Here is a 22,667-nt window from a genome sequence, read left to right on the forward strand (position 1 = left end):
CCAGTTATTGAGCAGCCACAGCACTGCTTGGCAAGGCGTGAGAACTGCCAGTGCATGCCAGCCCATCCTCTGGGTCACACGCTCTCCCTGCCTTCCCTAACTGCTGCTGCTCCCTGTACACACCACCCATAGGGTTGCCTCTCTGAAAGGCTCCCCCATCCCAGTCAGTGCCCAAGGCCTCTGGGCCTACAGGTTAATGCAATCCCGTTTGCGCCTCGGTCACAAAATGTCCACCAGCCCCTTGCTCAGAGCCCCTCTATTAACACAGGGCCATGCCCTTCTTCATAGCGGCTGGAGCAGAGCTATTCCCCTTCTCACAGCTCAGAGCCAATTTAAATGGCGTCCCTGTCGACCTGCTGTAGTTTATTGAAATGCTAAAAGGGTGCTAGTCCTTATGCTCTGGGCACCCTTGACCTAAGTGAAAAATAGACCACCATTGTATTGTTGTCAATGGGTGATAGGCACCCAACTACTCTTGAGGATCTAAGCCTTAAGGCCTAGCTCTGCTCTTGCTTGGATGTAAGGCCCTGATTCAGCCAGGCAATAAATAAGCACAGAGGCAACTTGACCCATGATTAGTCCCTTGAAGGCAGCCTATGCTACTTGACTTCGATGCTTGCAGGCTTACCTGCAGGCTTAAAAGCCTGGCTGATCTGGACTCTGAATGAGTGCGCCCTCTATTGAAATCAATAGAATCCAGTGTCTCTAAATGGAATCCCTACTAGGGTAGTTTTTGTTAGGGGGCCTTATCCAAATGACAGTCTAATGCATTGTTATTATTGTGTCTCCTTGGTGCATTCAAATCTGCTAGTGCTGTCAATCATTCGCCCTTGGTTGTCACTGCTCAGCATTGCTGCTCGTGGTCTCTCCTGGAACAGCACTGGGCTGAACTGGGCCTTTGCAGGGCATCGCTGCCTGACAAAAGGTGCAGACGTGGGCTCCTTTCTCAGGGAATGAGGCCCAGGGGTGTTTGCCTGAATGAGGGGGCAGAGTCCATGCTGCTCCTTTGGAGAGGCACCATGTGGAAGGCACAGTCCAAGAGCCAAGCCCCCGGAGTCTGGGCTGCTGGAGGGGCCAAAACAGCCTTTGGTGTAAGCCCTGAAGGCTGCTCTAATTGATGACAATGCCCCCATAGCTGCTTGTTTGACTGAGCTGTAGTCTGCACTCTCTATAGGGCTGAATGCATTGGTGACTATTCCTTCCAACCCAGCCTACCCTTCGTGCCTTTCTATACACAATACATAAAGCCATTTCCCCCACAGGGCTCTTCCTCATTTTGTCTACACGGAGACAAGACGTGGGGGGCTGTTTCCATTTTACAATGGGCAGAATAATCTGACACAATGATGGAGTGAAAGGAGGTGGTTGGCTGGCGGGCTGGTGCTCCTCTGAACCAGGAGAGGCCCTCTGGCTATGTGAGGGATGGGGCTGGCTCTGGTTGTGGATCCCCTTGGCAGGGGCTATGGGCCCAGAGGGGAAGGCTGGTCCCTCTTTGGCACACAGGCCTAAGCTTGTCAAGGACACCGTTGATTGGAGTTGCCGCAACTTCTGAGCCACCTCAAGGGCTGAGCATCCGCCCTCTGCAAATCAGGCCCCTTTGAGGAGTTTCAAGTTGGGACTCCAAAATCACTGGGAACTTTTCATGATGTAGGTCATCGCACCAAGGGCCCCACTGCTTATTGCTAACAAGGAGCAGTTTTCCTAATCTCTGGCGGTCAGGGGCACTGAGTGAAATGAGATTGGGGGGTGGGGGGAAGGGGTCCTAGTTCCATTATTCCTGTGTCACACTTGGTTAGCACCAAAAGGGTGCTAGGCACTTTGCTAGGCCGAGGGCCCGTTCCATAGTTATTGACCACACTGGGCTATGGGTAGGGTGACCAGATGTCCCGATTTTATAGGGACAGTCCCAATATTTGGCGCTCTTTTTATTTGGGCTCCTGTTACGCCCCCCGCCCCGTCCCAATTTTTCACACTTGCTATCTGATCACACTAGTTATGGGTGGTAGTGAGGAACATTGGGAGGTACCAGCCCAGCTGCTAGTGCATGCGGCTGCGGTCAGCTGTCCTCTTCCCCAAAGCAAATGGGATTTCTCTACACGGCCTCCCTGGGAGGTCAGGCCTTGGACTGGGGGCACCCCTCCTCCCTAACTAAAGCCAAGAGAGGTTTACTTGTGCCAGGCACAGCCCTAAGCCACAGACTCCAAATACTGACCAAGACAACCTTTCCATGGACAACACAGCTGTGCTCCCTGGCTTTCCCCTTCCTAGTCTCCCCCCGCTCCCCACTTTCTTCTGCATGTGGGATACCTTTTGTTCAGTGCCTGTTTTTCCCCTCAGACTCATTTTGAAATGCATTTCACTCTGTTTTCCCCCTCTTAAATCCTTCTGTCCCAGGGTGACTGGCCCTTTACGGGGAGCAGGGTTCCTCACCTGCAGTACAATTTACCTTCCCTCTGGCGGGCCCGAGGAATGTCATGGGACAGGCAGGTCACGTGGGGAATAGATAGGAGAAGCCCGTGGAGAGCCAGAAATGAAAGTTGGGGAGGGGTGGGGGGAGTCTATTGCTTGACAGGGAGCAGAAAGGCGGAGGGCGCAGCCTCCACAAAGACTTTTCCTGGCTCCCAGAGACAGGGCCTGGGTTGGGGGGGGAAGAGAGCCAGTTTCAACCAAGCAGGCTGGAGTGCAGGAAACAAGGTGGCTGGTGGAAGAGCCACAGGCAGGTTTTCCTTTTGAAAGGTATGAGACCAAACCCGCCCCTAAGGAGGAGTGTTGCTATTGGGCATGTGAAGAGTCCAAGAGGGGAAACTGAGGTGGGAGTGAGCATGGGCCTAGATCGGACAGTTAGCCCTCTCTGCAAGGTCTCACCTTCAGTGTTTCTCCTCTCTCCTTTCTTTCCTTCAGCGTGAAATCCCCTCCCTGCTTTACGGGGTCCAGCCTTATGGAAAACAGAGCCCTGGGCGAACTTGTATTTTGACACCCTGCTCCCACCCCCCCATCACCCTGGTCTCCACAGGCTCCCTGGGCTTCCCATCACCTCTGGGCCCCACTGCCTCCACAAGCATTTAATTCGTATTGAAAGAGATGCCAGAGCTCAGCCCTGGCACAAATTAGGCACTGGCAGGGCAGCCTGATACCAGCGGGTGCTGGCCGGGTGCCCAGCTCTGAAGGCAATGCCACTGCCAGCAGCAACGCAGAAGTAAGGGTGGCAATACACCCTGTACCATGCCACTCTTACTTCTGCGCTGCTGCCGTGGCTCGTGGTGCCTGGGGCTCGGCCTGTGGCTCAAGGCAGGCGTCGTGCTGTCACACGGGGGCTACATCTTGCCAGAGCCCTCGGGCCACTCCTGGCTCACCGGGCACCATTTCAGATTTTGGGGAGGGGAGGAAACTTTAACTGTAATTCCAGGGACTACTTAGGCACCTGAAAATCTAGAATTTTTTTTTTTTTTTTTGCAGATAACTTAGGAATTAGCTGACAGGTGCACTGTATCTAATGGTTATATAAAGAAAGAAAAAATGTACAGAAACTCCAGTTAAAGCCACGTTTAAAGTTTATATGTAAATTTAGAAGAGTCAGTCGATAATACAGGAAGATATTCCCAATGCCAAGCCTTGAGATATCAGTTGTGGAGCTCTAACACAGATTTCAGAAACACACATTTGATACTTTGTACACTTTCTTTAGTAGAGAGACATAAAATCTGCTCACTTTCTCTAACATGCACACTTTGTGTTACTGCCATTATCTACTCTATTTTAGTCCATTTTTTTTCACTCCACTAAAAATATGCCTAATTTTAACCTACGTGATTCAGGTTTCCTTTCTTTTATTAAGAAGGGGACTTTATTTTTAAATTATTTTGGCATTTATGTTTACCAATCACAATCATGGACGTGACTCACTAACATCTGATTCCATCGTTGCTATTAGTATAATAGTTGGCACTGCATTTATTTCCATGCAAATTTTAAGTTACTTTACAGATAGAACTAAGAATTAGGGCTGTCAATTAATCACAATTAACTCACGCGATTAACTAAAAAAAAATTAATCACAATTTTAAAAAAATCGTGATTATCGTTTTAATTGCACTGTTAACCAATAGCATACCAATTGAAATGTATTAACTATTTTTGGATGTTTTTCTACATTTTCAAATATATTGATTTAAATTACAATACAGAATACAAAGTGTACAGTGCTCACTTTATATTTTTAATACAAATATTTGCACTGTAAAAATGTTAAAGAAAAGAAATAATATTTTTCAATTCGCCTCGTACATAATGCAGTCTCTTCATCATGAAAGTGCAATTTACAAATGCAGATTTTTTTTGTCACATAACTGCACTCAAAAACAAAACAATGTAAAACTTTAGGGCCTACAAGTCCACTCAGTCCTACTTCTTATTCAGCCAATCACTAAGACAAACAAGTTTGTTTACATTTACGGGAGACAATGCTGCCCGCTTCTTGATTACAATGTCACCTGAAAGAGAGAACAAACATTCACATGGCACTGTTGTAGCCGGCGTTGCAAGATATTTACATGCCAATGTGCTAAAGATTCATATGTCCCTTCATGCTTCAACCACCATTCCAGGGGACATGCTTCCATGCTGACGACGCTCATTTAAAAAAAACATGTTAATTAAATTTGTGACCGAACTCCTTGGGGGAGAATTGTATGTCCCCTGCTCTGTTTCACCCGCATTCTGCCACATATTTCATGTTATAGCAGTCTCGGCTGACGACCCAGCACATGTTCGTTTTAAAAACACTTTTGCTGCAGATTTGACAAAACACAAAGGAGGTACCAATGTGAGTTTTCTAAAGATAGCTACAGCACTCGACCCAAGGTTTAAGAATCTGAAGTGCCGCCCAAAATCTGAGAGGGACGAGGTGTGGAGCTTGCTTTCAGAAGCCTTAAAAGAGCAACTCTCCGATGTGGAAACTACAGAACCCAAACCACCAAGAACGAAAATCAACCTGCTGGTGGCATCTGACTCAAATGATGAAAGAGAACATGTTTTGGTCTGCACTGCTTTGGCTCGTTATTGAGCAGAACCTGTCATCAGCATGGACCTTGCAAATTACACTGCAGAGGGGTATGAATCTACACAGCTACCCTTTGCTTTGTGATTTACAGTTGTTAATACATGATTGTTTACTAATTAGTGACAGTGAGTGTCTTGTAATTAGTGACTAGTCTTTGCTCAGGGCAAGCCTACACTACAAAACTAAATCGCTCTACATTATGTCAACTTACAGCTGCTGCAGTAATTAAACTGCTTCTGCTCATCCACCCTCTGCTCCTTGTATCAACAGTGCATGTCCTCAACAGCAGTGCTTGCCCCAATTTAATTGTCAGTGTGGGCATTGTGGGATGGCATCTGAAAGGCAGCAACAGTCACGTAGTGTAGACCAGGCCTTAGAGAAGCAGTGGATGGCTGGCCATTGAATAGGAATTGCATTGCAGGTTCAATGCAAACTCCTGGCAGACTGGGGTGGCGGGGGCACAGGGCTGAGAAAACCCACAGCCCAGCAGCTAGCAGAAATGCTCTCCTATAATGCAAGGAATTTTGCATTTAAAGAGTCGGCCATACCTAACAGTGCTACTACTTTATTTAACCTACATATCCTGAAGAGTCTGCTATACTTGTCCTTTGGGTGATTTTTCCATCACATGCCCCCAAAAGCATTGCTCTTTTGAAGGTGGTGTTGGGGGGAAGGGAGGGAGAAGATAGATGAGATGACCTCCTGAGGTCCCTTCTGCCCCTCCAGTTCTATGCTTGTAAGGTATCCGGAACTGGTGGTATGGGCCCGCTGTGTGTAAACCTTGCCAAGTGTGGCCCATATGCATGTGCAATCCAGTGCCACCTGCCGGCCCCCCACCCACCATTTCAAGCGCACAGATCATCTCTGCTCCCATATGTAGTTGTTTGGGCCACCTCTCCCCATGGCTTATTGTGTAACATCCCCGTGGCGGTGACAGTAATCCCTTATGTGGAACATTAACACAAGGAAGGTATTTTATTTTAATGCAACTGAGCACCTGGAAAAAAGGTGGGACAGCCCCATGAGGCATGATCCTGTGATCACTGCAGTTAATGGGCAACTAGACCCCATTTTTAGGCTCCACTGGGATACACTGAACTCGCATTGAATCCTGAAAGTGCCTAAATTCACTTGGTGCCTACGTTTTTAGAGTAAAAACTCCCTTGACGCCAATATTTCTGCCTCAGAGCAGGTGTGCTGCCACCTCGTTCTTGGCATTTGGATGCCAGTCTCCTCTCCAGCCACCTGTTAAGCCCAGACCAATTCTCAAACCAGGAGGGAGAGAGGCAGCCAAACAGCTACCAGGCGTGTGGGGCCCAAGCCAGTAAATGTGCTCAGAGACCGCCTACTAGAGCAGCTCCCATTCAAACGCTGGCTGGTGGCATTAGGGCTCCTGCCCACCACATCACTTTTAGCCCAATGCTATCACATCCAGCTGGGACACAGCAGACCCAGGTTCACGTCTCCCCTCAGCTTAATGGAGAAGGGAGATTTGAACAGGAGTCTCCGGCTGATACATAATGAAAGAGTGATTAGAGGAGGGGGATGGGACCCTGCATCTCCCACCACCCAAGTGGGTACTTAAACCACCAGGCTACAGAGTCATTCTCCTTTGGGCCTGATGACGCCACATATTTATTCAAAGGGGCACATCACCAGGAAAGCTGGAGGGAGCTCCACATCACAATACCTTATTGCCCATTGGTTAGAGCCCTCTCCTGAGCAGCAAGATTTGAGCAGGGGGCTCCCCTCTCCCTGTGAGGCAGAGGGGTGCGTTGAACCTGGATCTCCCACGTCTGTGTGCTAAACCTGGGGCTACAGGTTATAAGGTTGGTGGTACCACTACATCCCACTCCTGGCACCATCTTGTGTGGGGTGAGGCAGGGGCCTAACTCATTCTTGCAAGAAACCTTAGGTGCCTAAGCCACCTGGAGTCCAGGCGACAAGTTCCTGGTTGTCGCTCACTAGCAGAGACGGGCTCCTCCCTGCAGCCGATCAAAATCCATGAGAGGGGCAGGGTTTAGGACACAGCCCATTTGTTGGTGTCTCCCACTGGCTAGTTTAGGAAGATCCCCAGCTTGCCTGCTGGTTGCTGGGGATTGTATTCTAAGGCACCTACCTCTCCCCATTTGTTTTATAGGGAGCTTGGCCCTGAACTCCGGCTTTGTGGATCACAGTGTTGTTCCTGTGATTTTTTTTCCCCCAGGCACCTGAAAGTTAAGCATCGCAGCTCTCAGGGCCTGGTGCCTGAGGCCCTTGGTGAATCCTGGCCCACATGGTTAACACCTTTGTGGTCTAGGTCGGGCACCACTAGTACGGACTGTGGGATCAGTAGTGCTGGATACTTCCAGGGCAAGAAAACTGTCTTCAGACCTTTAAGGAACGCTAGGTCAGAAGCAATATTGTTTGATCACTTGGTCAAAAGCAGGAGAACTCTGGGATGCAAGGAGGCAAGGTAGACCCAGGAAGTGTTACATAGGGCTGTTGTAACTATGCTTAATGGTCTGCGAAGCAAGGATTTAAATGACTTTCTCTGCTGTGTGTAATAAATAGGATACAGTCCCTTGTTTTTATAAACCTGACACAGTCACCAATGCTAGTTTAGTTTTCCAGGATGGGAAATCACACACCCTCCAGAAACATTTGCACTTGTACCACATGCCAGGGCCAAATTCACAGCTGATGCAAATTGGCAGTGATGTTGACAGAGCTCTAGTGATTTACACCATCTGAGAGTCTAGCGACCAATTCTTTACCCACACACGTACCGTTCCTTTTTCATGCCGTGCCAGGAATTCACCTAGAATTCAACTACAGCAGGGCAAATGGGTAGCTAATATCTGTGTGCGCTGCAGTGACTTTGCCTTGATGGGAGCTATTGGTCTTGCTTTGTTTATCGAGTGGTTAAGGCGTTGCTTAATCTGGTGGACAGCCGGGCTCATGGCAACTTGTGTGAGGCAGGAATGGAGTTCAAAGGCAAGGAAGTTACAGTCTGAACACTTCATCTAGTGCCAGAAGTGACATCAATGGGACCAAAACTATAAACAAACATTCCAATTTGCCAAACCCACAACTTACTAACAGCTCTGTTTAATAGTCACTTAAATTTTCATCTGGATTTTTACACAGCGTTACAATTCTTTTTTTAAAACCTTTTTTAAATAATACTGTAATTCCTTATGGTTTTGCCATGTCTCCCCGCCCCTCATCCCACTTTCAATCTACAGTAGTAAAACATCACAGAGTTCTAACAGAACATCAAGAAACAAGAATTGTAGTAATTAAAAAAAAGTAAAACCCACAAAAAACGGCCCAACCATCTTCATGTTAAATAATTGCACAACAAGTAAAAGATATTAATGCTATTACAGTAGTACAGCTACAGCCAAGAAAATAACTCAGAGGTTCGGCTCAAGTGAATCATCCGCCGTTAATGCGGGAGGAAAAGAAGGGAGGGAGAGACTGTGGCCACAGACATATAAAAGCATTCATTTGGTTGGCAGCGCGGTCAATGCCGTCTTTTTAAGGGTTAATACTTTGTTAATGTCATTTTCCGCGCATCTATCATAGCCGTTGACAAAACCCAGTTGCAATTAAGAATTTCCCCTATAAGCAAATGTGGTATGTGACCCAAATGCACAAAGGTATTTAGGCACCTATTGCCCAGTGATTTCAAGGGGAGTCAAACAACTAAGTACTTTTTGTGAATCTGGAACCTGGAACTTTTGGGGCCAGACTTCCAGGTGGTGTACATCAGTGGCCTAGAAGCCAATGGTCTCCATGGAAATTAATGAGTGATTTGATCAGCCGGTCACATGCAATTGCAATGCTGCTGGGCTGCCCTGCAGATGCTTGTGTTTGGTGCCAGGACACTGTAATACATAGCCAGGTCTGGTTTAAAATGTTCCATGGCTTAAAGCATCTGTTGAAGTGTTAATTCAGGATTAGCTGCCATAAAGTTCAACCAGGGTCATGATCCCACCAAGAAAACCAGACCCCATAAGAATAAAGAAACTGGCATTAAAACCTGTGCCTTAGGGGACCTCCGCAAAAGACAGCACTGAGCTGTGACAGTCTGTCCTCCTCCTCCTCCAGCCGTTCCTCTTGGGTTCTCACTTGTGTCATTGGGTTCCAAGGCCTTCTCACCTTATCCTGCACCAGCAAGAGGTGCTGTTGCGTCCCTTGATGCACCTCACCTGGAAGGGCCATGCATGGAAATAGTGCTAGGGAAATGATGATTGTAAGTGGGTGACACTCCTGCTTCTGTTCAGCACCACAGGCAGGCAGCAGAGTCTAGTGGGTAGGGCCCTGGACTGGGAGCGGGTTTCTAGATGTGGCTCTGCCACTGTCCTCCTGTGTGCTGTTGGGCAAGTCAATGCCCCTCTCACCCTTTGTCTACTTAGATTGTAAGCACTAGCTCTGCAGGTGTTCATCACCCAGGAAAATGGGGACTCCGGCTCAGTTGGAGCATCCAGGTGTTAGTGTAATATCAATAAATGTTTCTCGTGTGGCCTTTTGGGGTGCTCCTGTCATTCAAATAACTAAAACATCAGCAGGTACTCATGCTGTCCCAACACCTGCAAGGTGGGCTTACGGTGGTGTCGCAAGGTGGTATGCCAAGCTCAGCGAGCAACAATCTCCTGTGAGGTCAACCATAGAGGTCTGCTAGAAACCCCAATGCCTTAGTCCTTTTAAAAAGTGAACTAGCCAAAGAGCTGGAGCGTACAGGGGACACAGTACCAAAGAGAATCCTATTCTGGCCATGAGCTGGACTGGATAACCAATTAAGGCGTTGCCATGTGTAGTCACTGTGATAAGACAGGGGCTTCTTGGGAAGGCAGGGCTGCCTGGTGGGGGGCTCTGTGATGCAAGTAGTTCAAAATGCGAAGAGCAGAAGCAATCTGGAAATGGCTGTGAAGCCCAGACACAAGTCACGGGTGGGACAAATCAGTTACCTCAGCAGGTGTGAGTGCCCAGTGTCTGGCAGACGCAGGGGTTTCTTGGCAGAATCCCACTCTCTAGGCTGACCAACCCTGCCTCCTACACTGTGCACCTGGGAAGTGATAGAAGGGGGATGAGGCTGCTATAGAGAGGAAAAGTCTCTCTCTCATAAAAATGCCACGTATGCAGTACTGCTTGGTGAGAAACAAACTCACTTCTGGGCCAAAGACATATGTGTTTAAGGGTCCTTCAGAGAAGATATCAAGCTAACGTCTCTTTTGCCCATCCCCTGGGGGCTGCCCATGTGAAATCCAAAGCTGTCCTGGCATTTGCTGAAAAAAGTAAGATAAACCCAGGTGTCTTGGCCCAGATTCCACCTCACTGAACCCAGCTTAAATATCCAGGACTGTGTATGAATTATAGCCAAGCGTACCAATGAGTGCTTCAAGGTTAGCTTCCTGGCAGCTAGCTTATCCTTGCTTTGTAAAGTGGCTTGAGAGGGATGCATTGGCCCTGAGGGGCAGGGAGACAAATAACTAAGCATGAGTGCGATATGGGCCAAGGTTAGTTCAAGTGTTTTTATAACACCTGGGACTCTGCAAGTGGAGATGATTTTAGAAGAGAAATCAGCCCTCAGGTCTGGGGCATAAGCCACCTTGGAGCTGCTAAAATCTCTTTCCCGTTTCCCCAGCTGGACAAGAGCATCATGCGAGGCATTTAAAGCACCAATGAGTGTCTACTGCTAGGAGCAGAAGGGTATAAGACCTTTATGACAGAGAGCATAAAAAGTGCGATCTGGCATCTGTATGGATTCCACTGCTTTGTTGAGTATAGCAGACTTTCTTTTGCATGGAGCTGCTTGTTGGCTGCATTTAGTACCTAATTGTTACTTTTCCAGGTAATGGTCTAACTATGGCACTGGGTGCTCTTCTCAACTCACCAGTCTAAGTCAGCTCTCCTGAGGTCAAGTTTGTCCACACAACTGGCAATACGTTATAATGCTACTGTCATGCCAGAGGGAGTTTTATCTTGCATCTGCCTGTCTGAAAAAGTCCGAAGAGCTGACATATCTAATGTGCAAAATTCTCCGGGCATGGTGGTTGCTGATATGCAAATACCATTAGGTAAGGCTGTTGGCTGTGGGTAGAGCTCTTTAACTCCACACTAGATACAAAACAAACAGATGTGTGTCCTTGGCACTTAGTGGGCGAAAAGAAGGGTGGCAGGAAAGCATAATGTGTAGGTTCAGATGGCTTCTGCCAGCACTAAAATATTAAAAGGAGATTCTACTTTGAAAGCTGCTATAAATATTCCATCATGGGGCCCCCATGTTCATCTCACAGTTGTTCCAAATCAAAAGTTCTCAGCTGGCAAGGTCAAAGAATGTTTCTCTACCTGCCACCTCTGTAGCCTCACTCCGGGACTGGAGAGTCTTTCTCCCTCTCTGATCATCACTGGTAATAAAGATGCTGTCTGCCACTGAACTGGAACTGAACTAAGCCCCATCTCCCCTAGTGCTAATGGGAGTTTAAAACAGTGAAGTAGAGGTGAAGATCCTTGCTGCCATGGCGTGAATTCTTGTACAAACACAGGACTTATGTCAGTCCCCTCAGGGGTTTGCCCCTCCTGCCACAGGTGCCTTCTTTTCCTTTTCCCTGGGAGTGCTCCACCCCCGCTTTGCCCCAAGGCCACACCCCCACTCCACCCCTTACCCCAAGGCCCCACCTGCACGCTGCCTCTTCCTAAGCCCCCACCACTCTCCACCCTCACCCAAGCCCCCTCCCGAGCCGCCCCCCATCAGCTGTTGAGCAGGGGCAGGGAACAGCTGTGGCTGGTGGGTGCTGAACACCCACAGAGTCAGCACTTATGCCTCATGCTGCAGTAACCTCAACGAGCTGTGGCAAGAAAGAGCAATCAAACAAGGTAAGATCAGCCCTATTCTGGGGGTGTGGGTGGGAGGCGCTCTTAAAAGAGCCAGATTCATCCCAGGTGCTCTACTGACGTCACTTTTCAAATGCTTCACCTTTCATGAAAGAATAAGCCAAAGATCAGGTTTTTAGAAGGCATTTCCCAAGGGTTAGACTGCATCTCTTCAGTATATAGCTGTCTGCTCCTAGGTGTGCGTTCTTGGCTCCTCCCCCCCACCCCGCAATGCATTCCACACTCGGGGTGGAGTTTCACTTTCCGCTAAGTGGAGAGGGATCTGAAGATAAGGAGACGACCCCTGCTGCAAAGTGAAAACAATCCCACAGTTCCTCTCACCCTCCCTTCCCCACATCCTACTGGTCACGCTGGGTGGCACCTTTGAAGCTGATACTGTGCCATGGGCTGAGGTTTGGTGCCAGGGTAAATGCTCCCCAAGCATCTACATTTTAGCCAGAGCTCTGCCCAAACTCATCACTGCTTAGCAGCTGTTATTGTGGCAAAAAAGGGCACAAATGCGGTCCAGGGAAAAGTACATTGCTACTGCCCTGTTAACCTCAGTGACCACCCCCACATGCCATTTGGGGCTGACTACAATCTGGAAGGACCTTGCAGGATCCCAGCACAGAGCCAAGATCAGGGACTCTAGAGAATGAGCAAGGAATGAAGGGGGCAGGGGGAGGGTGCGACAAGCCCTCCCTACCCTCAGATGGTTCGAAGATTATTGCTGCTGCAGTCCAGAGCTTGTCCTTTACAACCACAGCCATTTTTTTGTTATCAGATCTAATCTCAGAGCTGGATCCTTATGGGGAAGAGCAAAATTGGACGCTCATGCCCTCTTTCTGCTTTCCCAGACCTGATGTTATTTGAGAGGCTGGGTCTATTAATTCTAAAGAGGAAATTCCTCTCCCTGCCTGGCTTCTGTTGTTCTGATTTTGTTCTCCTTGGAAACTGAGGTTCACGCTGCATGGGGAATGTGGGTGGGAGTCGTGGGCTGGAACCTTAAAAGTGTATCTTTCATTCTGGAGTATGTGTTCACCTACACAGTCCAAGGAACCTCTTGGTAAAATGAGCAAAACAAACAAAAACTGGGTCTCACAAGACCTCCAACTAGAAAGGCTATTGGCTGTGTTGAAGAGTCTAATACCAGGTAAGTCCTGCAAAGAGCAATAGTTTCCCTCCCTGGTTGAAGTTTTGTCTTGGGAGATTTCAGTGACCTCCTGCAGATCCATTTATAAAACTCCCACAAATGCGCTTTTCTCCCACTTGCCTCTTAGGGGCCTGAGAGTGGTTCCTCAACCCCTCAGTTGTCTTTGTCTCCATAGTCATTATAGAGGACGCTTAGCGCTTGCTCTTCACATGTCTTCTTGAGGTCCCGGCTCAGCTCTGACCAGTTAAGTCCATACGGCTTGATCTCGCTGTAGCGGCAGGCGAGATACCTGAGTGACGTGCGCTGGAGGCTGATCTTGGGCTCCTGAAGGAGGCTGTTGCACCAGCTGCTGAGGTCCCCAAGCTGGGAGAGAATGAGGCCGGCCTTCCTGCAGACAGGGGAGAGGAGAAGCCAGAGACATGGTGGGACAAGAGGTAAGATGGGGGGTGGGAAAAGGAGAGAAGGTGTAAAAAGAGAGACACAAGGAAGGTTAAACAGACCATGAAAAGGCCCAGGAGAACGAGGATAACAGTCCTGTGGCAGATAAAGTCACTTGGTCACCCTTAATCTCCATGCCACCTGAATGCAATGTCTCCCTGCCGAAGGGGGCAGCACGGACCAGCCTCAATGCTGAGGATGAAAAGCGAAGCTGGCACCAACCCCACACCCAGCCACCATGCTTCTGTCTCCATCTCAGACCCCTAGTCACTCGCATCTTTTCTTTCTCTGAGGGTGGGGGCTAAACTCATGTAGGACTAGAGGCCCACCCTGCTCAAACGAGGGAGGGGCCCCAGAGCCCGGAAAACAACTGAGTCTGTAGGACAACACGGTAAGCCGGGAGTGGAGATCAAAAGTTTAGATCGAGGGCTCTGGATGGGGACAGTGAGCAGAGAACACAGGACACCACCCACTGCTCCACAAAGAAGTCCAAGGAGCTGCGGTCACCACCCAAAGGAGGAAAAGTGCAGCCAGAACCAAGACAGGAGGCTGTGGAGGAACCAGAAGAGGAGCTGCAACCTGGTGCACTGCAGGTAGGTGTGCGCCAGGATCTCTCACTCGCCATGGAGAGGGCAGAGGTCAGTGAACCAGGCCAGCCAGCCGTCTCCATTCCAGAGCTGCCAACTACTATCCCTGGCAGGCTAAGAGCAAGGTGGAATCAAGGCTAGCCCACCATGGTGCTCTCCCTTGCAAGGTGGCAGAATGTCCCACCACTCACTCCTTGCAGGCTTCAGATTGTTGCTACTGACATGGGTGGTTTTGAGGCAGCTACCTTGAGGTGACAGGCCCAGACTAGCAAGGTGATACCTCCTGGGAGGCGATGAGCACTTGGCTAGCAATGCAAGAGCTCAGCACTCCCCAGCAGGCTGAGCACCGTACAGCATGAGGCCCGGAGTCACTAAGGCCCAGATCCAAAGCCTACAGAAGTTGAGAGACTCCCACTAACTTCAGTGGCTTTTCCAGGCACTAACACCCACTGTTGGTCTGCTGGGAGGCAACCTGTCCCTCCGTGCTGGCTCTTCTCTTGAGCAGGTGGTTGGCTAACTGCACTCTGCGCGCCTTCACAGGGCAGGAGGGAATGGCCACAGTTCTAGCCCCAAACCTCTTGCTTACAAACCAGCATTGCCGAGAAGTGACACGAGCGCATTCTGACAAAGCATACCCAGGAACAGCATAGCAGGATGGAAGGTGCCGACTCCTGACAGCTCACCCAAGAGTCCAATTGGCCTGGGTTTGTATCCAGGACACCCAAGAAGTACCAGAGAGAAGTCAAATGAACACTCTGCTGGCTAAATGACATCATCTGCAAATGATTTCTCCTGTCCCCACCAGCCTGCATGCTTCACCAAGAGGTCCAGCTTCTGAGCTCTGTCACCACCAGAGACCTCGGCAGCTGCCTCAGCATTCCTTTCCAACAGCACGAGCTGCAAACACTTCATCAGAAATTGTGTCATTTCATGTCAAATGCTCAAACATTTCCAAGGGATGACGTTAAGCTGCCTGCATTGTCACCCTCTCCTCTTTGAAATTCAAACCAACCAAAAGGTTCAGTGGATTCAGTGCTGATCACTGCCAGCCTTGGAGACTGAACTTCCCCCTTATACTGTGCACCACACCGTGCCGGTTTACCTCCCTCATGACCGAAAGGGTCGACAGGGGAGTTCCCCTCTCCACGTTGCAGTCAGCCCTTGGTCCCTCTGCTGAGAGTGCCCAGGGAGAGGATAATCAGGACCAGTTCTGGTACTGGCTCTGTGACGAGGTCGCCTGTCTGGGGTTAGTTCCCAGCAATCGGCTGCCCTCACAGAAGCCACCACTGGAGGGGAACAATGTTTGATCTCTACCTCCTGGTGCTCAGTTTCAAGAAAGACGACAGAGGAAGAGCAGCATGAAACCTGCAAGGGTCAGTATGCGTATGTAAAATACCAGCCCCCCCAAAGCAGGGCCCACGCCCAGAGATGGCAACGTACCTACCTCTTGGAACGCCCACTTCTACAAGAACCTGGACCTTGAAAAGAAGCCGCAACCCCCGCCCAGAACACCTAACCACTCAGCCTCCCCACCCCCTGCCCAGGCCTTGGGAACCCCATGCCACACTTTTAAATGTCTTTGGGGGAGCTGCCAGGTGGGGGGGGGGATGTCTTTGAATCTTTTCTAGTGTCGCCAGAATGGCTCAGACCCCACACACTTGGCAAGCGCAGAGAGGAAGCAGCCCCAATGATCATCCGGGGTAAGGAAGACTTAATAGTCTTTTTAGCATTGGGGAGTTAAGGTGGCCTTGGAGGTTCCCTAGCAACTGTACACAAGAGGAGACACCCACTAATATTTGAATGCAACCATAGGGATGACTGCGTGCTGCCTGCCCCTGCCAAGTCGCACAGCTTTTGCAGCAGGACGGAGACCCTTTCCCAGCTTCTTGGTGCTGTGTCTGTCTGCGGGCTCTGGGCCATTCTGTCCTGACCAGGAGATGTGCTGAAGATACAGGAGGCAGAGGCCCTCCCTGGGAATCTGCTGGAGAGCCATACAAGGACAGGGAGGGACCACTCAGTGCCCCCTGGCATCTGGGGAGGAGGGGATGAGAAAAGCTTCCCAGGCCCGGGGGAGGCAGTGGGCCAAGCTGATACTCCCTGAAGCCCAGCAGATGCAAGCCCCAGTCCCACTTGAAGGTAAGATGTGGGGGAGGGTGGAGCTGGAGCTTGGGGTGAGGGAGAAGGTGGCTGTGTGAGCACTGTGGTTCCCAGGCCCACCTGCATCTCTTAGACCAGGGCTGGTGGTTGTGGGTTTGTATGGGATTTAAAGCCACCCTGATTTTGGTTGGGTTCTGAGCACTAGTTCACCCATTCCATGGTTGTGCCTGAAGGTGAAAAGCTCTTAGTCCCATGACCTCCTGTCTGAGCTACCCCCTTCCCCCGCTTCCAGCTGCCTGCAGATGCAGGCTGGGAAATCACCCTGCCAAAGCATATGCGGGAAGACACTGAGCCAGCTTCAGCCCGGGGCTATACAGTCTTTTGCTGCTCTCACCCAGCATGCAGGATGCCTCAACAGGTGAATGGCTGCCATGGGACAAGGTGCCCACAAGCAGATTCACAGATGGCCAGTGAAAGGGTGAGGGCTGGGCAGTAAGGGGATGCGTTGTGAATACTTGGAGCTACAATTCAGAGTACCCAGGTGGGGGCACAGAGAAAGGAGGTTAAGGGTCTACGGAAACAGCCTTGCATTCACCCTGACCCCAGGGTTCTGGTCTCTGAGCTCTAGCTGGCATTCGTCGTGGGATAGAAGGGGTCCGGTCCATCCCTGCACTGTCCCCTTTCTCGGAGAATCATTCACCCAAATGTAATCTCCTGAACTCAGTAGACTCAAGGATTGGACTCTATGGTGCCTAAAAGTCCCTCTTCTCATGGGTTTTTTATTGATCTTCCTTCTTCTCCAGTCTCAGGAAGTCACATCAACAAGGGTCGAGTTGGCCAGGGAGGGCTGGGATAGTGGACCTCACCCTCTGTTTCTTTATCTTTTACAACCACATCCTATCCAGCCCAAGACCCAGTCTGAAGCTGTCCTTCCTGGGAAGTTGTGGCAGTGCAGATGCCATGTGCCCGAGTCCTCCCTGGGGCACAGCAGCAGTGCAGTTTGTAACTGCAGTGAGGCCTGGATCTCATTTTTAGCCTATATGTGCCACAGTAATACAATCTGCCATATCTGACCTTCCTAACGGTAGCTAAGTCTCAAGGGTGTGTTGGTCAGTCAGAGCTGCTATGCTAGCAGGCATGGCTATTAGGCTTACCTGGGTCCTAATTCATCTTCACACCGCCAGGTGAACTCCCCGAAGTTCTCATAGTGCTGGTTGTAGTGGAAGAGGACCCGGTGCAGGCTGGGCGAGCCCAGGTCCAGCAGAGTGTTGTAGGCTGTCTGCTGCTCCTTGCCGCTGGTGTAGCCATTGAAGAGATTGTAGATCTTGTCTGCTATTTCTGGGTAGGATGACAGAGAGGGCTGTAAGTGCGTTTGTCAGAGAGAAAGGAAATGTAGCCTCAAACCAGGTCAGATATCAAGTAAAGAGCCCTGGGGCAAAATTCTGGACCCACTGGAGTCCAGAGCAAACTCTTACTGACTTCAATAAGGCCAGGATTTCCCCCCAGGGGTCCTGGAATTTACTCTGTCACCAGGACATATTCTAAAAGGAGGGACAGTGGAACACACAGGATTTCCCAGACTGGATTAGACCTGTGGTCCCTCTAGTCCAGTGGCACGTCTCTGACAGTGGCCAATACCAGCTGCTGTAGAGGAAGGTGCAAGGAACCCTACGACAGGCAGTTATGAGATAACCTGCGCCCAGGTGAAAATGCCTCCTAACCCCCATCACTCAGGCTGGCTTATGCCCTGAAACAGGAGGGTTTCTATTCCTGTCAAAGCTCATGGACTCTGTATTTTTTTTGTACTAGCCATAGACATGTCCAAGCCTTTGGGGACTTTTCTAACACTTCACCATCAGCCAGAACAACCAATGGGAAGGCAAGTTTCCATCCACTCACCCTCCCACCGGCCTCAATCCTAACCTGGAGGGACTCCAGCCACAGTTCCTGCAATCGTTCACACCCTGGTCTTTCTAGTGCAGGGGTGGGCAAACTACGGCCCGTGGGCTGGATCCAGCCCATAAGGGGTTTGGATCCGGTCTGCGGGATTTCCCCCCATGGTGCCGCAGGCCCCGCAGCGCTCTGAGAAACGGCCGGCACCACATCCCTGGGGGCAGAGCGCTCCGTGCATTGCCCTTGCCTCCAGGCACCGCCCCCGCAGCTCCCATTGGCTGGGAACGGGGAACCACGGCCAATGGGAGCTTCGGGGGAGGTACCTGGAGGCGTGGCAAGGGCAGCACACAGAGCCCTGTGCCCCACCTCCCCCAGGGGCCACGCAGGGACATGGTTTTGGCTGCTTCCCGGAGGGGCATGGCATGGGACCAGGGAGGGCATGCAGGGAGCCTGCCCTGGCCCCAGTGAGCGCCGCTACCACCTTGGAGCCGCTTTAGGTAAGTGGTGCCGGGCCGGAGCCCTAACTCCTCCTGCACCCCACCCCCCAATTCCCTGCCTGCACCTCGCACCCCTCCTGCACCCCAGCTGCACCCCAATCTCCTGCTCTGAGCTCCCTGCCACACCCTTCCTGCACCCCAACCCCCTTCCCTGAGCCCCCTCATACACCCCGCACCCCTCCTCTGCACCAATCCCTTGCCCTGAGCCCATTCCTGAACCCCACACTCCCTCCCACACCCCAACCCCCTGCCGCGGCCCTGCATACAATTTCCCCACCCAGATGTGGCCCTCGGCCCAAAAAGTTTGCCCACCCCTTCTCTAGTGAATCAGGCTTCCAATTACTGCTGGCTCTGGTGCTCGGTTTTTGAGAGAGAGACCACGCTCTGAGAACCGCAAATGGAAGATGCTGTCTATCGGGACAGCAAATTATTGCTGTAGTAATGGGAACAGGACCAAGATCTGATGCCTGGGAGAGGCCACCTAACCGACAGCCATCATGTGGGAACCACTTGATTACTGCTGAATGGGATCTTAACTAGTTTATTCAGAAGAGTAGGGCTGTCACCCCATCACCAGTCACCCCAACCCACACTCAGAACAATGCTTCCTATTACCTCCCACCCAAGTGGAATGAGATGTTATTTCTAAACAAACACACTCATTCCACCTGTACAATCTAGATGTATTGACCCGATTCCCACTGCCTCTAACAAGATTCTGTTCCAGTATAATCAACAGAGAAACAGCCATGCATCCTCTGGCAATAATTCCATCAAGAGCCTCCAAAGTCCCCTTAACCCTTGAGATCCGACGCATGGAGCCCCAAGATGGTGCTTCGTTCTCGTCACGCTTTATTGTCATTATTTATTAATGCAGTGCTGTAGGTAGGTATGGACAAAGATGACGACAAAGGCCCAGAAGCTCACAGATGTTTAGGTGCCTAGTTCCCATTGAGGATCTGGGCCAAAGTTCCTACCCCAAGGGTCTTGCAGCCTGAACCAGACAGATTACTAGGGATGGGCTGGATCTGGGAAGCTTCGCTCCAGATCCAAACACCACCAGTGTTTATGAGAGTGTTCAGTTCTGGAGATTCAGGTGTGCCTGTTACAGAGATGCCAAAAGCAACCAGGGTCTGGATTCCACCCAATTTCAGGGCCGTTCACGCCTAAGGTTTGGCTTGGGCGTATCTCTTCAACTAGCCCAACAAAAAAAGAATGGGGGTTTACCTGCTCTATGTTCTGCTTAACCATGCTCTGACAATCCACTGCAGTGAAGTCCAGCATGTCAGACAAGGGCTTTGCCGGGGAGAAGGCAGCGCACCACCTTAAGCACCCCCATTGTTACCTTGAGCCTTCACGTCATCTACCACCGGGCAGGGGGTCTTGACCGTCACATCACTTGACCTGGAGCGTCTCCCCGTGTTATCAACTCCCCAAAGCGTGAACCTGGGGGAGAGGGGAGATGTTATCACAGCACAGAGACAGACAGACAGACTGGGGAATCCAGAGCTCACACACACAGGTGCACATGGCAGACCCCCATCAGGAGGAATGTATGCAACTAACTGCCTAGGAGATATGGGGCTGTCCTACCATGCATGTCACTTCGCTCTGCTTGACACAGATGCCCCAAACTGGCCTGCGCTGCTTTTCCATGTAGACCCAGTGGGAGGTGAGAACTCAATACAAGAGGCTTGGCATCCCCTTTGCAGCACAGTGACCTCAGCCTAGTGCAGGCAGCTCTCTGCTGGGGCTGGCACTTGGGGCACTGACAGCCCTGCCAATTCACAAGAGCCCTGGTGCATGATGCAGAGCAGAGCCCTGGCCAGCAGCAGGGAAGAGCCAGCTAACATATGAAGAGCCTGCTGTCTCCATCCTGATGCCATCTGAGGTGCTCACTGTGCGTAAACTCCACCCTGGGCCCAACCTTGGAGGAGGTGATAAGGAAGGAACAGAACAGCAGCCGCCTTGGTGCGACCGCATCATGAGCCTCCTCCACTGCAGCCAGGGCAGCACGCCCGCCTGCCCCCCCAACCCCCGACTCTGGGAGTGGGGCTGTAGGTAAGTCAGGCATCAGTTCAGGCGCTCAGTGAGAGTCATACTGTGGGCCTGGCAGAAGATGAGCCTGGACAAGACCATCAAGCAGGTGTAAGAAGGGCGGGAGTTCAGGATTTTTCCAGCACTGCCACACATGCTCGGTGTGGCTGCTGCTGGGCTTCCCATCTCTGAATCTACGGAGCACAGCGTTGTCATCAGCAGCTGGGTCACGACTGCAAATGGGAAATAACCCTCCGGGGCAGGTGAGGGGGATACCCACATGCTGCTGTGCCCAGATTCCCCCCCCACACACACACACACTGACATCCCCAGGGGATAAAAAAATGAGGGGGATGCACCATTCGCAGCCTGTGTAGGCCCAGCTCCTGGTGTACACCAGGGGCTCCTTGCCGCTCACAACCTCTCTGTGGGCCACCCTCCACCCCAATCTATTTCAGAGACTCCCTCAACCATGGGGCTCTGGGTGCCCCTCATTACCTCCTCCCAAACCAGGGCTCCCCATTCTTCCTCTGACCATGCTAGCTGCTCTGCATGCCCCACATCCTTAATCACTCCAATCTCCCCCACCCCCCTTTGTCTGCCCCTTCCCCCATGCGAGGGGCTGTGTTCTCTCTTCTCCTGCATGCCCTCCTTCCACCATTATTCCTTCTATTCTAGGAGAGCAATCATTCAGGGTGTAAGCATGTTAAATCCTAGTGGGAGGTAAGCACAGATGAGATGGGGGATCATTAGGCTGGAGACATTAACAGGTGCCATCAAACAGGTCTTTGGTCTTCAGACAACTGCAGAGGTGCATGAAGCTGTGCTGAACAGCTGATGGGGCTCCATCCGTTTGTCCCCATTTTGGTTTCCCATTTTCCCAAAAATCAATAGAGTTCTGGCCCTTGAGCTCTCGAACATTTCCTGGTTTTGATCAAATGCGGCATTTAAGAGTTATCGTGTCACCGACAGGGAAATGCTGTCCAGCTGAGTGCACAGCCCTGGCAAGCTTAGCCAACAAGGTGGTGGTGATGATTTAATATTTGTGCATAGTTCCAGAAGCACATCCAGCATGAACCAATTGGGGGGGGGGGTGCTTGCCATGCAAGGGGATGGAGAATGAAAGCTCCCTTTCTCCATGCCCCCCCCAAGATAAGGAGTAGCCAATCAGAAGTGGCAGTGCTTCTCACAAGGTTGGGCGTAGCCAATTAGAGGTAGCGTCACTCACGTGTAGGTGGTGTCAGGCTCCAGGCAGCGAATGATCAAGGAGATGGTGGTGGACAGCTTGTCGGGTACTTGTGCCGGCATCGCGCAGGGGGATTTGGCTCCGGAGATGATGTCATCCACCAAACTCAGCACCGTCTCTAGGGAAAGAGGGAAAAGGAGATTTTAGGCAACTATCTTCCCATGCCCCAGAACCTGAGCAGGGGACGATGGGTGAGGAGAGGCTACAATGGGTCACAAGACCGACCAAGTGAGCCCAATACCTAGTGATGGATCAGAAATTTCCTGGAGGGTCGGGAGCAATGAGGAAAGGACCTTGTAACAGGGCTATTCGTGATTTGGACTGGTGCATTGTGCACTGCCTCCGGTGTGACATTAGCCAGTTGGGAGCTATGGAAGGGGAGAAAATGCACTGGTGGGAAGGGTAGGAAAAATGTTTATGTTGCTCTTTTGTCCTGCCTTGACCCCGAGCTGCAGCACATGATCAAGGCTCTTAGGCTGGTGACCTCTCTGCTAGGGGGCAAGTGGAAGTTCTATGGAACTTTTTCAGGTGAGGAAAAGCCTTAGTGTCCCTGTTGCAGACAGAGAAATACAAATAGCCTCACAATCACTGAGTCTCCAGCGTAAGAAGTGAGGATGGAGACTGGTGTGATTGTGAATGAAGGTTACCTGTCTATAACCGGATGTGTGGTGGTCCCTGTCTGTATTCCACACGTGGGTGGGGATGCACGCCTTGCGCCCGAGGCTGGAAATGCTAACAAGCGCTGTCCGTTGGCCCGCACAGTTCTCCTCGTCCCCCAGACCGAGGGAATAAGAGGCAA

General features: G+C 50.9%; 1 protein-coding gene across 2 annotated transcripts in view; it reads right to left on the reverse strand.

Annotated features, from left to right (window-relative positions):
* Positions 1–11,816: 11,816 nt before the first annotated feature.
* Positions 11,817–22,667, reverse strand: part of ASTN1 (astrotactin 1) — a 182,761-nt gene continuing 171,910 nt past the window's right edge. The window contains exons 20-23 of one of the 2 annotated variants that reach the window (XM_074960999.1): positions 21,851–21,986; positions 19,931–20,031; positions 17,350–17,533; positions 11,817–13,461 (exon numbers count right to left, since the gene is read on the reverse strand). In XM_074960999.1, coding sequence (XP_074817100.1) covers positions 13,227–13,461; positions 17,350–17,533; positions 19,931–20,031; positions 21,851–21,986 — 656 coding nt within the window. In that variant the 3' untranslated portion in view covers positions 11,817–13,226. The remainder of the gene's footprint in view (positions 13,462–17,349; positions 17,534–19,930; positions 20,032–21,850; positions 21,987–22,667) is intronic. The other variant, XM_074961000.1, reaches the window with a different exon arrangement.

Source organism: Natator depressus, chromosome 8, assembly GCF_965152275.1.
Source record: "Natator depressus isolate rNatDep1 chromosome 8, rNatDep2.hap1, whole genome shotgun sequence".
NCBI lineage: Eukaryota > Metazoa > Chordata > Testudines > Cheloniidae > Natator > Natator depressus.